This window comes from Entelurus aequoreus, linkage group LG25 (genome assembly GCF_033978785.1).
Source record: "Entelurus aequoreus isolate RoL-2023_Sb linkage group LG25, RoL_Eaeq_v1.1, whole genome shotgun sequence".
In the NCBI taxonomy this organism is placed as follows: domain Eukaryota; kingdom Metazoa; phylum Chordata; class Actinopteri; order Syngnathiformes; family Syngnathidae; genus Entelurus; species Entelurus aequoreus.
In genome coordinates this window covers 805,533-820,532 of record NC_084755.1, presented here as the reverse complement: position 1 = coordinate 820,532, position 15,000 = coordinate 805,533, and the positions used below count along the sequence as shown (strand labels likewise).

The 15,000-nt window shown below is 38.5% G+C and overlaps 1 protein-coding gene across 1 annotated transcript in view; it reads right to left on the bottom strand.

The window, feature by feature from the left end:
* Positions 1 to 1,559: 1,559 nt before the first annotated feature.
* LOC133642832 (maspardin) overlaps positions 1,560 to 15,000 on the bottom strand; it is a 16,504-nt gene continuing 3,063 nt past the window's right edge. The window contains exons 2-9 of the mRNA XM_062037237.1: positions 13,021 to 13,083; positions 11,135 to 11,296; positions 10,794 to 10,874; positions 9,154 to 9,299; positions 8,966 to 9,074; positions 5,162 to 5,269; positions 4,937 to 5,077; positions 1,560 to 2,342 (exon numbers count right to left, since the gene is read on the bottom strand). Coding sequence (XP_061893221.1) covers positions 2,226 to 2,342; positions 4,937 to 5,077; positions 5,162 to 5,269; positions 8,966 to 9,074; positions 9,154 to 9,299; positions 10,794 to 10,874; positions 11,135 to 11,296; positions 13,021 to 13,083 — 927 coding nt within the window. The 3' untranslated portion in view covers positions 1,560 to 2,225. The remainder of the gene's footprint in view (positions 2,343 to 4,936; positions 5,078 to 5,161; positions 5,270 to 8,965; positions 9,075 to 9,153; positions 9,300 to 10,793; positions 10,875 to 11,134; positions 11,297 to 13,020; positions 13,084 to 15,000) is intronic.

Sequence of the window (15,000 nt, the reverse complement as noted above, 5' to 3'; positions counted from 1 at the left end):
GGCCGGAAGTGACCAAATATAAGGGGACACACTTCCGGGTGAAAAGGGTTGTTGTTGTGGAAGGAAGTCTGATAATAAACTGACCTTGTCGTACCAAGAAGGCGTCTTTTCCAGGGATTTGACAAGTGTCCTCTCAATGGCCAGCAGAGCTCGGCTGCTTAAACGGCCTTGGCCCATGGTGTTGCGGGTGTAAGACTTCCATCCATCCATCCAACATAATCAATTCATAAAAGAAGCAAACTTCATGAATGTTTTTTGTGACCAACAAGTATGTGCTCCAATCACTCTATCACAAAAAAATAAGAGTTGTAGAAAGGATTGGAATCTCATGGCAGCCATGACATTATGTTCTTTACAAGTGTATGTACATTTTTGATCACGACTGTATATAGCGTAATATATTTGGGAGGGTTGTAATCTTTTTATGGCTGTTAAATAAAGGAGACACGGACATCAGCACGGATCTAAGCCAGCTTTATTTTTTAACTCACTTACGTAAACAACTAACGCACTTACGTACCTAACATGTAAGCAATGTGCGAAGCCGCCAGCGGAAGTGCTTATTTCATCCCAACTTCCGGTTTCGGTGAGCAAAGTCTTTTGAAGACGACCAAATTTTTGGTGCATCACTTGACAATCGTGCGTAAATAATAGTCTATATGTAATATATGAATATATATTTCGATTCCGAAGAAATAGCGATTGTCGAAAGACCGGTGACGCTGTGGCGTATTTGCTTACGTGAGTTGAAAAAAAAAAAGCTCACATAGATCCACGCCGATGTCCCTGCCTCCGCTACTTAAAATACTGTTATTAAACTTTGTGAAATAAAAATGAGAATTTATTAGATAAAAAGTCAAACATTTGAGATAAGAAAGTCAAAATTAAGAGATAAAGAGTTATAATTATGCGATACAAAGTCGAAAATATGCGATAAATTGAAATCATGAGATATGAGATTTTTCATCTCATAATTTCGACTTTTTTCTGCATATTTTCACATGAATTAAAAACAATATATTTTTCCTCAAAAAGGTAAATATCTCTTATTTCAAAAAATTAAATTTGACTGTAAAACTACGATATTGAACTTTATAGCCCGTTTTTGTGACCCAAAAAATACCCCAAAGATAAGTCTATATTATGAGATAAAAAGTCTAAATCGAGATAGTTTCAACTTTTTATCTAACAATTGTGACTTTTTCTCATCATTTTAACTTTTTATCGCATATTTTCGATTTTGGACCACATAAATATGATTTTTTTATCTCTTAATTTTAACTTTTTATTGCATATTTTCGACTTTGGACTGCATGCTTATGACTTTTTATCTAATTCATTCTAATTTTTATTTCACAAAGTGTAATAATATTTTTCCCCTACGGTACACATTTTGTATTTAAAAATGTAAAATGTGTCCTTAGGATACTGCATGAACTCAATGAAAGCCCGTCATAATTATGAGATAAAAAGTCTAAATTATGAGATCATTTTGACTATCGAGTATTCATTTTAGATTTTGTTGGGAAAAAAAACAAAACAAATGTGTTGTTATGTACATATTTCTTTTATTTCAGTTTTTGTAAAGAAAACACTTAACATTTGCTGCAGTTTGATTTCATTGAAGGCACTTTGGCAAATCAGTCTTTAAAACTACCTAATGTGACAAAGAGTGATTGATCCATTTGGAATAAAAAACATTTATAACAGCTGACAAACTATTTTGTTAAAAGCAAGTATAACACAACTAACTGACACATTTTTGTCGCTTTAACTCAAAAGTTTGCAAATTAAACGAGCCGGAGGCCAAAGACCAAAGTTGGCAGTTATTTGTCATTGCATGTTTTTGATTGATTTGAAAGGTTGAAATGTCGTAAAATCATTTGGAAGAAGTTTGGTAAAGTGGGCTAGGATTGGTTGCATTGAATGCATTAAGTGTACTGTGCCTTTATAAGAAGAGGCCAGACGTGAGAAGTTTGACTTTTTGTTGAATGAAAATGATCCGTGACAAACTATCTTTAGTTTGGATTCTAAATCATCTCATTTTGCCAAAACAATTTGCAATATTCTGTGGAGGTCTATGTCTATATACACATTTGTGAAGGAGGTTTATGAAATAATACAACTCATTTACTTGGCCGCGAGATTAAACATTTGAGCAAATGCCCCTTAATTGTGTTTTTTTTAATCAAAAGGTCAAACTTGCTCAGAAGGTAAAATGTCGGTCATTGCTCCTCGTCTGAGGTTTTCCTGTGGCACTGCTGGACCTCCAGCTCCTCAGCGATCACCATGGCAGGGTTGATGGCAGCGTAGCGTGTCCCATGGAACTGACGTAAGTGGACCTACAGATGAAAGAACATGTAAAAAATGCATTCTCAGGAAGAAGAAAAAAACATGCGACCTATGGTAACAAGAGCAAAATACCGGATTTTCTGGACTATAGAGCGCACCCACTAAATCTGAGAAGAAAAAATAGTTTGCCTTTTGTAAGACGTAGCCACTAAATTTCAGAAAAAACACTATTTTGTCACATATAAGCCGCACCCACAACCTTGAGGGTTTCAGGTTCGATCCCCGCTTCTGCCATCCTACTCACTGCCGTTGTGTCCTTGGGCAAGACACTTTACCCACCTGCTCCCAGTGCCACCCACACCGGTTTAAATGTAACTTAGATATTGGGTTTCACTATGTAAAGCGCTTTGAGTCACTAGAGAAAAGCGCTATATAAATATAATTCACTTCACTTCACTAAATTCCAAAATTAATTTGTTTGCCATATATAGGCCGTACCCACCAAATTTAAAATAAATAGATAAATAAATGTTGCCACATACAGTATAAGCCACACCCACAAGATTTTAGGGGAAAAATATTTTCCATACATAAGCCGCAACCTCTAAATTTTAGAATAAAAAATATTTTGCCATACCTTAGCTGCACCCACTACATTTTAGAAGGGAACGTAGTTTGCCACTAAATTTAAGAAGAAACACTATTTTGTCACATATAAGCCGCACCCACAAAATCCCAGAATATTTTTCCCCACATATAAGCCGCACCCACTAAACTTTAAAATATTTTTTTTGCCATATATAAACCGCACTCACCAAATTCTAAAAAAAAATAAAAAAAAGGTTGACATATATAAGCACTAAATTTTAGGGGAAACTTTGCCATAAATAAGCCACACCCGCTACATTTTTGAAGAAAAATATATTTTGCCATATATAAGCCGCACCCACTAAAATTTAGAAGAAAAAATATTTTGCCATATGTAAGCCGCACCCACTGAATTTTAGGAGAAAAAGTATTTAGCTATATATAAGCCGCACCAAACAATGATTTAGAAGGAAAACAATATGTTGCCATATACAGTATAAGCAGCAACTACTTAATTCTAGGGGGAAATCATTTTGTCATATATAAGACGCACCCACTAAATGCCAAAATAAATGTGTTGGCCGCACCCACCAAATAAAAAATAAATAAATAAATGTTGCCACATACAGTATAAGCCACACCCACAACATTTTAGGGAAAAAATATTTGCCATACATAAGCTGCACCCTCTGAATTTTAGAAGGAAAAATAGTTTGCCATATATAAAACGCAGCCACTAAATTTCAGAAGAAACACTATTTTGTCACATATAAGCCGCACCCACAAAATCACAGAATATTTTTTCACCACATATAAACTGCACCCACAAAATCCCAGAATATTTTTCCCCATATATAAGACGCACCTACTAAACTTAAAAATATTTTTTTGCCATATATAAACCGCACCCACCAAATTCTTTAAAAAAATGTTGACAAATATAAGCACTAAATTTTAGGGGAAACTTTGCCATAAATAAGCCGCACCCTCTAAATTTTAGAAGAAAAAATATTTTGCCATACCTAAGCTGCACCCTCTAAATTTTAGAAGGAAAAATAGTTTGCCATATATAAGACGCAGCCACTAAATTTCAGAAGAAACACTATTTTGTTACATATAAGCCGCACCCACAAAATCCCAGAATATTTTTTCCCCATATATAAACTGCACCTTCAAAATCCCATACTATTTTTTTCCCACATTCAAGCCGCACCCACTAAACTTTAAAATATTTTTTTTGCCATATATAAAACGCACCCACCAAATTCTTAAAAAAATAAAATTGACATATATAAGCACTAAATTTTAGGAGAAACATTTTGCCATAAATAAGCCGCACACTCTAAATTTTTGAAGAAAAATAGATTTTGCCATACCTACGCTGCACCCACAAAATTTTAGAAGGAAAGCTAGTTTGCCATATATAAGACACAGCCACTAAATTTCAGAAGAAACACTATTTTGCCATGTATAAGCCGCACCCACTAAATTCCAAAATATTTTTTTGCTATATATAAGCCGCACCCACCAGATTTTTAGAAGAAAAAAAATCAATGTTTTTAGAAGAAAAAAATTGTTTGCCATATATATAAGTCGTACTCACTAAATTTTAGAAGGAAAACACATTCTGCAATATATAAACTGCACCAACTAAAATTTAGAAGAACAAATATTTTGCCAAATATAAGCCGTACCCACTAAATTTTAGAAGAAAAAATATTTTGCCAAATATAAGCCGCACCCACCGGGTGACCGATTGGAGACCTACGACCCCCAAGACGGGTTGGGTTGTCTGCCCTAGCTGTCTTGCATCGGCGCCCCGCCGGTTCGGTGTTTAGGCGCCCTAAATAAGTGTTCCCATGATGCTTTTGCGAAACACTTCAATATCGAAAAGCCAAAAAAGCCACCTCACGAAAGCGCAAAAATGTTTCAGCGATATTTCAGAGGTTTTTCCAAATATGGGTGTTTCCGTTACCCGTTTCTTACTGCGATATTGAAGTTTTGCACATAACAGAAACGCAGCTCCTCTAATCGTGCAGTGAAGGCACCACCTTACCTGTATGTGGAGGTTGACGTCCGCACTTCTGCAAAGGTAAGGGAAGTTCCCTCCAGTTTTCAGGTGAGCTCGTCTGGCATTTGGAAACAATTTGTACATCTCCTCCTTTGCTTCGATGGAGAGTGCGCTCTGATCAAAAACCTGCGTGGTGTGGAGACAAACGCTTCTTTTACCAGAGCCGCGCCACGTCACCATGACGACCACATTCCCCGCGTGAGGACTTACGTCTATAATGGTCACTGCCACGTCGTGTATTCTGTGCGGCTCCACGTAAGAGTTCTGACAGTTGAGTGTTAGCCGTGATGCGAGCTCACTCTGGTTCAGGCTCTCCAGCTGCAGCCCATCGAATGTTGTGAGAAAGGAAAGAAGTCATGTGAATTTCACTTCAAAAAACCGAGCCTGTGGCATCTGACATGCAGCATATACTGTGGACTAGCAGTGGATTTCATCTCCTGTCTTGTCCCACTCACACACAAAAGATCTTGTCCTGTCCCAATCCCAGGCCAGAGTCAAAAGGAATCCCTGTCCTGTTCCACTCCTGGTCAAATACCTCCTGCTCCCATTTTTCTTCTTCATAGTCTTTTGATTAGCTCTTCTCCTCATTCTTGTTGGATTACCTCGAGTTCTGCAGGATTTATATGGCACTTCATCTGTGTCATGTATATTTAGGGCTGGGCCATAAAACCATATGTTACACCTGATAAGTCATCTTCAGGGCATAGATTCATACAGTAATAAAACTAGATGTACACCGTTCATTCCAATGCGTTTCTACGGAGTTCTTTTTCTATTCTAAAAGTTATATATTCATATTTTGTACAATATTTCAAACATACCGGAGATACACTCTCGTACGCTTTTTTGCTGCAGCTCTCCATTCGCAAACACATGTGTTCATGCCAACTACTTGTGCAGCACACTTATTTTATGCAGCAATTTAGCACACTTACACTTTAGCACTTCTCCATCGCCTTGGTAAATTATGTAATTTCACCTAATTGGCGGAAAAATACTATTTGCAAAACAATAATTAAAATCTGCAAATAATATGCCGTTGTTGAGTGTGCTGTCTAGAGCTTGGCAGGTTAATTATGTACCGTATTTTCCGCACTATAAGGCGCACCGGATTATAAGGCGCACCTTCAATGAATGGCATATTTTAAAACTTTGTTCATATATAAGGTGCACCTTATTATAAGGCGCATAGAATAGACGCTACAGTAGAGGCTGGGGTTACGTTATGCAGCCATTAGATGGAGCTGCGCTAAAGGGAATGTCAACAAAACATTCAGGTTAGTCAAACGTTATTAATAGATTACAAACCAGCGTTCTGACAACTCTGTTCACTCCCAAAATGAACAAACAGCTGTTTTATTATTTTCCCCGAGGTAAAGTCAGTGACGTGGTGTTTTGTTTATCTTTTAACAACAGCAAGGTATAACATGTAGTGCAACATTTATATCACGTAGTGGAGGGGAACTTTTCCCTGATTCAATAAACACGTAAAAAAACAGTGATACTGTTACGGTAAATCAAACGTTAATCACAATATAGTAACACTCCAAATAGTGCAGAGCAATAACAATATATCAATAACTCAACGTTGCACAAGCGTTAATGTCACACAACACACAAAATAAACATGTAAGGCTCACTTTATGAAGTTATTCCTCATCCACGAATCCCTCGAATTCTTCTTTTTCAATGCCCGAATTAAACAGTTGGGCGGATACGGCATCCAACATCGTCGAAGTCGTCATTAATGGAGTCAGTGTCGCTGCTGCTCTATTCCCGTGTTCTACTGCGTGACTGATCGTCTTAAGTTTAAACTCTGCGTCGTAAGCGTGTCTCTTAATAGAAGCCATTTTGGGGTCTTTACATAAACAAACAAATGGAAATGAAACGGCACGCCTCGCGCAGTTATATATCCCAGCATGCACCGCGCGCTTCTTTTTCTTCTACGGGGGAAAATGAAGACGGGGGAAAATGAAGTCGGCGGCTGTTTACCGTAGTCGCGATTGATTGATTGATTGATTGAAACTTTTACCTGTGAGAGGCTCAATATTGGTCTGCACCGGATTATAAGGCGCACTGTCAGCTTTTGACAAAATTGGAGGTTTTTAGGTGCGCCTTATAGTGCGGAAAATACGGTAATACTTTACCATATCAGTAGGCGGCAGCAGGTAGCTGATTGCTTTGTGGATGTCGGAAACGCGTCGTGTGCGACGATGGTTTGTCGTGATCCCGATATGCAGACGACAGCGGGGGACAGTGTGAAGGTAAAAAGGTATTTACGCTTTCACCAAAAATAGACAAAAAGGTTGAGTACCGCTAAGAAAAGACACTGAAGCATAGAGATGGCTATGCAAAAAAAAAAGTTTTTTAATTAAAATAAAACGAAACATACACCAGGGATATGGACACAGAAAAACTGAACTGGCTACAACACAAACACAATGCTGGACGACAGTAAAAACGTGCAGCATGTGGAGCAAAGGCGGCGTCCACAAAGTACCGTATTTCCCGGACTATAAGGCGCACTTAAAATCCTTTTTTTTTCTCAAAATTCGACAGTGAGCCTTATAACCCGGTGTGCCTAATGTACGACATAATTTTTGGGTGTGCTTACCGACCTCCAAGCTATTTTATTTGGTACATGGTGAAATGACAAGTGTGACCAGTAGATGGCAGTCAAACATAAGAGATACGTTCAGACTGCAATATAGGCTCCAGCACCCCCCGCGAGCCCAAAAGGGACAAGCGGTAGAAAATGGATGGATGAATGATGGCAGTCATACACAAGATACGTGTAGACTGCAATATGATGGCAGTCACACATAAGAGATACGTTTAGACTGCAATATGATGGCAGTCACACACAAGAGATACGTGTAGACTGCAATATGATGGCAGTCACACACAAGAGATACGTGCAGACTGCAATAGGATGGCAGTCACACATAAGAGATACGAGTAGACTGCAATATGATGGCAGTCACACACAAGAGATACGTGTAGACTGCAATATGATGGCAGTCACACACAAGAGATACGTGTAGACTGCAATATGATGGCAGTCACACACAAGAGATACGTGTAGACTGCAATATGATGGCAGTCACACACAAGAGATACGTGTAGACTGCAATATGATGGCAGTCACACACAAGAGATACGTGTAGACTGCAATATGATGGCAGTCACACACAAGAGATACGTGTAGACTGCAATATGATGGCAGTCACACACAAGAGATACGTGTAGACTGCAATATGACTCAAGTAAACACCACCAAAATGTTATATGTTCCATTGAAAATATAGAACATTACACACGGCGCTCAAAAATCCATCAAAATGTTTTAGTACGACTTTGGTAAGCTATGAAGCCGCACCGCTTGATATAGATTGTGCTGTGCTCCAACATACGAGTATTACTATGGCGTGTGTATAAGGTAAGACATAAAACGGCCACAAAACGGCGCATTCTAAAGATACGGTCAGAAAGCGACTTGAAGATGGTCTGTAAAACATCATCTGTGCAACATTTTGACCAAAGAACCACCATTACATGTTATTTAGACCACAAGGAAGTCTTTTAAATGTAGAAAAAAAACATAAAATAACCCCTTTAGTGCAATTTATAATCCGGTGCGCCTTTTGTATGAAAATAGACCCACTCATCGACAGTGCGCCTTATAATCCGGTGCGCCATATGGTCCGAACAATATGGTAATTAGAGGAAGGTTACATTTGAATTTTTTTTTTTTTACATTTCATATATTTTTCGCCTGCTCCTGATTTTCCATAGGTCATAAAAAATATGAATAATTATCGATATTGACCGATATATAACACTTAAATGGTAATACAGTTTTCAGCCATAACGCCAAGCCCTACCTACTAATATTGTATTTAGTACCTCAGCTGTCCTCACCTACAAGTTTTTCGGGATACGATCTGTCTCTCGGCTAAATGTTTTGCCTTAGGTTGCAAGCAAACATTCCAAAATGAACCCAAAAGTCCTTACCCTATCCACCATGAAATCAATTGCACTGGCCATTTTTGAGTCAACGGGTCCTTTGGCAAAGTTTCCCAGAACAATCTTCTTCAACATGAATGCTGGCATCAACCAAAAACTACACAAACATAGACAAAAACAATATTGGTTATTTGAATCCAAACTACGGCGGCAGCAAGATAAGAGGAAGTGAAAACCTGTTTGCTGTCCATGTCTGGTTAAAGATGGCGGTATCGCTGAAAGAATTACACAGTATCAAAGAGTGCACCCTGGGTGACTTGCACGTGAACTCTGCAAACTTCTGGGCCAGGAAACCTCCCAAGGACGCGCCGAAAACGTGAACCTTAAAAGGAGTCAGAGAAGATCATTATTCAAAGGACAGGCGCCTACGGAGTCATTTTCAAAATATTACTGTTGTTGTTATTATTGTGTTGTGTATATATATATATATATATATATATATATATATATATATATATATATATATATATATATATATATATAAACTAAAGTCTTAACAAGCTGCTCAGCTTAGTTCTGCCTCTGCCTGTCAGTACGTCTCTGCAGCACCCAGCATTGTCCCACCCACAGAACCATCTGATTGGTTACACGCTGAGCGGTAACATATCAGCAGTGCGTATTCAGAGCGCAGGTAACAGCCAATCAGCAGTGCGTATTCAGAGCGCATGGAGTCAGTGCTCCTGTGATGTGGTGAGCAGAAAGGTGTTTAGCTAGACGACCATACGTCCTCTCTGCATTTTTTCCAAAACTGTGAATGTTACAGAATATAAGTGTGACTTATTTTGTTATACTGTCAATCAGTGTTGGCGTTAACGCACTTTTTGTGTCTTTTTAACCATTGAAATCAGAAAGGACGCAGATTTTTATTTTTTTTACCTACCGCCCGGTTTGCTTGTTTTTTTATTGTCTTGATTATCGCTTTCCGCCAGTGTTTTGTTTTGTTTATATTTGCCGGGTCAATTGTCCGTCCCCGTTTATTGCGTTTTTATTGGTCGTAAATTTTGATTCGCCGAAAGTTTTGTCAATGACAAATACTGCCTCAGTTTGCACTGGGACAAGTTTAGCGCGAGGGGCTGTCAAAAGAAAGACTTCATGGTAAACACTAAGGTGAGTGTTTTTAACTTCATCCTGTGCCATGTCTCCAGTAAATGACTTGTTTTAGTCTTTGTGAGTCCATGGAAACTTCACTTTTATCTCCTGCTGTACCCACATCGTTCCAGAATGGAGACAGACTAGCTGTTAGCTTCAAGCTAACCAGCACCCGACCAGACTCCTCCACCCCAAAAACATACTTTTTAAAATTTGTTTTCTTTTTTAATTATTTTTTTTAATGAATGAAGTAACGTTTATGCCAACCTTTTTCCAAAACACAATATAGAATGTGAGATATAACAGGATAATGCATCCATTTATCATTTGTTTTCAAAATGCTTACAAAAAAGTGGGACCCCAAAAATGTACTGTGGGACCCCATTTTTATGACTTGATGGGGTCCCTGGGACCCCATTTAGAAAATTCCTAGCGCCAACACTGCTGTCAACAGAGGAGAATTTTTTATTTATTTAAATACATTTTACTATTGACTATTTTAACTATTGAAATTTATAGTTAACGCGTTATTATCGTGTTAACTTTGACAGCCCCAATATGTATGCATATATCCATTTCCATTTTCTACCGTTTGTCTCTCCCGGGGTCGCGGGCAAGCTGGAGCCTATCCTAGTCGCCACCTCATCGCTGGGCCAACACCGATAGACAACGTTCACACTGACATTCACACACCAATATATGTATACATAACAAAACACACGCTTACTTTATCCAACTGCAGGTGATCAAGGAGCTTTCTGAAGCCGTCACAGAACTCCATGAGACCCCAGTACACAGGATACTGCAGCTGAAAGCAAACCAATACAAGTTGTGTCTTTAGAACAACTCCAATTGACCAAATGAAATTGAGGGGTACGAGAAATATCAACATTGCTGAGCAGGAAGTGTGTGTGTAATTATTTACTACTTATTCTAATGGCCAACTGCTTTATGCTCCTAGTGGTGATGTTCAGAGTGAAGCCAGAGAGAATCTGTGCGCGCCACATGCAGAATGACTGAGAACAGTGACGTTAGCTTCTGTTATTTACCACGTTCAGTTCAACTCACAGATATGACTCTGTAGCCCCAGCCTGTCAGAGTCAACATCTGCTGGAAGAACACCTCTGCAGTTCCACTAACGGGCGGGAAGAAGATGACGGGGCACCTGATGCTCTTTGGTCCTGCATCATACAAGGACCACACTTTGCTGTCGTCATCGTCAACAATAATCTAGAGGGAGAAATGACACATCTTTACTGTAGCAGTCTTTAGTCTGGTCTACAAAGTCCTGTTTGCATATTTAACATATTCAATTTCAACATTCAGGGAGGGCAGCATTAAACATCTCAATAAACCATGGGTGTGCAAAGTGCACATTTTAGTAATAAAATTAGCGTCACTCTGGAAAATAACACAAAACGATAAAATAAAAAAAATTCTAATTAAAATACAAAATGTATATATGTACACTAATTATTATAATAACATTACTAATTAAATAATGTATGTGCTACATTTTTTAGCCTTTTTAAAGAAAATATATGCCTCAGCGCCGATTAAGCCAGTGTTTTTCAACCACTGTGCCGCGGCACACTAGTGTGCCGTGAGATACAGTCTGGTGTGCCGTGGGAGATTATCTAATTTCACCTATTTGGGGTAAAAATATTTTTTGCAAACCAGTAATTATAGTCTGCAAATTATGGGTTGTTGTTGAGTGTCGGTGATGTGTAGAGCTCGGCAGAGTAACCGTGTAATACTCTTTCATATCAGTAGGTGGCAGCAGGTAGCTAATTGCTTTGTAGATGTCGGAAACAGCAGGAGGCAGCGTGCAGGTAAAAAGGTGTCTAATGCTTAAACAAAAAATAAACAAAAAGGTGAGTGCCACTAAGAAAAGGAATTGAAGCTTAGGGATGACTATGCAGAACGAAACTAAAACTGAACTGGCTCCAAAGTAAACAAAAACAGAATGCTGGATGACAGCAAAGACTTACTGTGGAGCAAAGATGGCGTCCACAAAGTACATCAGAACATGACATGAAAATCAACAATGTCCCCACGAAGAAGGATGAAGACAACTAAAATATTCTTGATTGCTAAAACAAAGTAGATCCGGGAAATATCGCTCAAAGGAAGACATGAACCTGCTGCAGGAAAATACCAAAAAAAGACAAAAACCCACCAAAATAGGAGCACAAGACAAGAAATAAAACACTACACGGGAAAACAGCAAAAAACTCCAAATAAGTCACGGCGTGATGTGACAGGTTGTGACAGTACACCTACTTTGAGACAAGAGTTATATTGATGCATGGTTAGTTATGGTTTAAAGTCATATCCAACAATTGCAACAACGACTTTTTATTGTCAACTAAGTTTCGTTTTTTAATGATTTCCGCTGGTGGTGTGCATCCGGATTTTTTCAACACCTTGGCTCAAAAAAGGTTGAAAAACACTGGATTAAGCAAATGATATGACGATGGCCACATCCCCACCGCAGACCTAGCCACGCCCCCAACCTCCATCAAATATACTGTCAGTCCAACTGGTAGTCTGCAGGAAACGGATGAGGTTAGCAGCAGACGACAGTTTGACCCAGTTGGAAATAATCCATAAAATTAAATGTGAAAAATATGAAGGAATCATTCTTTTGTACTTATGCCTGTATTTGACACATTTTGAATCATATGTTGTGAATTGCTTCTTACATTTTATATCACTTGAGTCCTAACTATTTTGGCCTTTTTTTCTCATGTTTGCTGCATTTGCACCAATACGCAAAGAAAACAATTCCTTGTATGCATAAAATTAGTTGGCAATAAAAAAACGATTCTGATATAGTACTAGCTTTATGAAAAACACAGTATTACTTGGAGCCGGCGGCAGCTTTTTAATGCAGTTGCAATTCCAAAGCCCTAGATGGCAGTAGGGTACAGTACAGGAAAACACATACTTACTCTTTTCAGCGGCACCGTGCTTCTAAACCAGTTATAGTCAGGAGAGTCTTTGATCACCTCCATCTGTGGACCACATTCAGAAGCACAAAATAGAGAACTGAGTTGGAAATCGGTGTGAATACCATGACCCAATGTCTGCATGGACGTGTGAGCAGTTAGCATAAAGAGATGACAGGTAAACTTGGGGCTACAGAACTCAACTTTATAGCACAACCTTCAGATTTTCAGTAATAGCAAAAACGACCAATTAGGCAGGTAGCTATAAACACTATTAATGGTAAACCGCGGTAAAACTCCTGTTTAAATTGAAATGATCGAAAAAACCCTGATTTTTAAACACACACACCTGCTGGAGCTAGCTCGCTAGCTAGCTTAAATGCTCATAAAAGACACATCGATATCTTTCCCGATTCAGAAACAACCAATCCAAACTTGTACAAACACATTACTGTAAAGTAGCGGTGTAACCATTGATCAATAGAACAATTAGTATTCCTCAATTTCAAGCATATTGATCTGTGCTCGGCAAGTTTGCCTTAAGGAAGATAGGTATCGATCCAAGATCGTTTTAAAAGGGAATTGAACAATTTTATCAATACTAGAAAAAAGAAAACATTGGATTTAAGAACAGCAAACTTTATATGAAGTTTAGCATTTTTAATGATGAGGACATTAAACGGCAAGTCTATTTTCCCATCTGGGACGTCATTAAAACAAAAATGGCGGATATTTATGATGGTCGAGAAGCGTCATAACAAATGCAAACACCAAAAGACAATATCACTCCGAACCGTAAGCCGCAACTTTTTTCTTGTGCTTTGAATCCTGCGGCTTAAAAAACAGTGAAGCTAAATAGCTTTCAAAAAAAGACCAAACAAAGACACTGAAAAGGTGTAAATTAGGGCTGGGCGATATATCGATACATCGCGGGTTTGTCTCTGTGCGATATAGAAAATGACTATATCGTGATATTCGAGTATACGTTCTCACGCAGTTTCTTTTAGCTGCTGGCATTACAAGACAGGCTCTTCCCACTCCTTTTTGTGTCTCCTTCTCACAGACAACAAGTGCACCTTCTTACATACGTCACATACTGTCACGTCATACGTCACATACGTGTACGCCCTCGCGGAGCAGAGTGGTACCGGCATGGGTAACGTTAGCTGTGATGCGAGTGGTAATACAAGAGAAAGAAGGTGCAAATCTGGTAACAAACGAAGGAAGAATTAATTCCCAAGAAAAACAGCAGGGGGTCCATCGTCTGGCGGTGGTTTGGCTTTAAGTGGGAATATGTCGAACAGACAACCGTAATTTGTCAAGTGTGGGGCAAAAGCGTTCCTACAAAAAGTAGCATTACTGCTAATACGTAGCATCATTTGAAAAGTCACCTGGTAGAGAATGAAGAGTGCTTACTCCGCATGTCAACATCTCCATTCGGTGTCACACGCCCACGCCCACACCATCAAAATGCAGAGGCAAACATTTCCAGATCAACACCGTATTGAAAAAAAGAGTCAACAACAAAAGGAGATAATGTCCGCAGGAACCTACCACATAGCGAAGGATGAACACTATTTGATTTCCTATTATGCATCTTATTTTTACTTGACACTTATTGAAATATCTTGTGTGACATCATGTTTTTAAACTATGGTAGTGGCGTTCTGCACAAAAAGTGCACTTTAATTTAGTGTTTTGATGAGTCATCTTAGTGACACCATGCACAAAAGTGCACTAATAGCTTGTTTTAAAATGTCTCTGACAATCTTGCACTTTCTGTTTTGAAATGACATGAATGTTTGTGCCACTGCTTAATAACAGTTTAATAAATACAGTTTTGGTAAATTGACTTAGTTGTGATTTCCCTCTCTGCATGAAAGTTTAAAATGAGCATATATTAATGCAGTATGAACAAGAATGTTTTAATGTAGACACATAGAATCATCATACTGCTGTGATTATATGTATCAAGTGTTAATT